We start from the raw sequence: 1,584 nt of genomic DNA, 5'->3' as shown, positions 1-1,584 counted from the left end.
CTGCTGTCCCCCTTGGGAGGGTCGAGTCCCGGGTCACACCCCCTACTCCAGCGCCTGGAGTGACCCAGTCTTCCTCCTGCCCCATACACGGAACCCTTGGGATTCCATGGGAAAACGTGGCTCCAGGGGGGACTCAGCATTCACTTGCCCTGGGTGCCTGAACCTTCAACTAGTCAGGCATGAGGGCCACCCCCAACTTCTCCAAAGTGTAATGCCACATTGTAGGCTACCCTCTTCCATTTGCCCTGCGGCTCCCCCCTGGAGGTTGGGGCTCTCTCCTCTTGGCCTGGCCCTGTGAGGCCACACTTGTGGCCTGCCTGTTCCCCGGGAGCCCCCAGCCCCGGCGACTCCACAAGAGAGATCAGGGCAGGAGGCCCGGCCCACCTCCAGTGTGAGCTGAGGAGAGAGGGTCCCGGGGGCCCCAGGGCTCAGGCTCCCTGCCTGGGGCCTGCCAGCACCTCCTTGGCTCTGCCACTGACCAGCTAAGTGACTCTGAGTGGGTGCCCCTTAACCTCTGCACACTGGGATTTCTTTTTCCCCTGTGGGAGGATACCAACGAGGAACTGGGGTGCGATCTAATGTGCTTGGCACCCAGTGGGCATGCAGTCTGGGAATGCTGTATCCACAAGGACGACCTCTGGTGGAGAATGCTGCCTATTCCCCAACCCCGGCAAGGCACCCCCTTTGCTTTCATTTCCCTGTGCAAAGCTGGTGACCCGCTGGGGTGAGCCATCCTGCGGGGCAGAGACAGCACCTGTTCTACAGCCTGGGAGCTCAGTACTCTCTGGGGGGGGTGCACCGGGGAGAGTCTCTAATGTGGAACCTGAAGAAGGCTGTCCCTTCCCCTTCTACCCCATCCGTACGGACGCAGCGCGTAAGAGCTGTCCCCACGGCTGACCAAGGCCGGGGAATGGGGCAGGAGTCTCCTAGCATGACCACTGCCCCCTTAACAGCCCTGCCCAGCAGGAGCCCCACTGTATTAACACCCCAGTAGGAGAGAAGGAGTTCCCCCAGCTCTGCCTCCCTGGGAACACATTCGGACCCCCACTCTCCAGGGACCCGCTTTGCCCACAGAACACCTACCACACCCATTTCAGAAGCAGAAATTAGAGCCTTTTGCAGGAGGTGCTGGCAGGCCCCAGGCAGGGAGCCTGAGCCCTGGGGCCCCCGGGACCCTCTCTCCTCAGCTCACACTGGAGGTGGGCCGGGCCTCCTGCCCTGATCTCTCTTGTGGAGTCGCCGGGGCTGGGGGCTCCCGGGGAACAGGCAGGCCACAAGTGTGGCCTCACAGGGCCAGGCCAAGAGGAAGAGAGCCCCAACCTCCAGGGGGGAGCCGCAGGGCAAATGGAAGAGGGTAGCCTACAATGTGGCATTACACTTTGGAGAAGTTGGGGGTGGCCCTCATGCCTGACTAGTTGAAGGTTCAGGCACCCAGGGCAAGTGAATGCTGAGTCCCCCCTGGAGCCACGTTTTCCCATGGAATCCCAAGGGTTCCGTGTATGGGGCAGGAGGAAGACTGGGTCACTCCAGGCGCTGGAGTAGGGGGTGTGACCCGGGACTCGACCCTCCCAAGGGGGACAGCAG

General features: G+C 62.4%; 1 protein-coding gene across 1 annotated transcript in view; it reads right to left on the bottom strand.

Annotated features, from left to right (window-relative positions):
* B3GNT7 (UDP-GlcNAc:betaGal beta-1,3-N-acetylglucosaminyltransferase 7) overlaps nt 1-1,405 on the bottom strand; it is a 4,213-nt gene extending 2,808 nt beyond the window's left edge. The window contains exon 1 of the mRNA XM_029932869.1: nt 1,377-1,405. Within this exon, the coding sequence (XP_029788729.1) occupies nt 1,377-1,405 (29 nt within the window). The remainder of the gene's footprint in view (nt 1-1,376) is intronic.
* Between the last annotated feature and the right edge of the window lie 179 nt (nt 1,406-1,584).

The sequence above is a fragment of the Suricata suricatta genome, chromosome 3 (genome assembly GCF_006229205.1).
Source record: "Suricata suricatta isolate VVHF042 chromosome 3, meerkat_22Aug2017_6uvM2_HiC, whole genome shotgun sequence".
Lineage (NCBI taxonomy): Eukaryota > Metazoa > Chordata > Mammalia > Carnivora > Herpestidae > Suricata > Suricata suricatta.
This window is presented reverse-complemented; position numbering and strand designations above follow the sequence as displayed.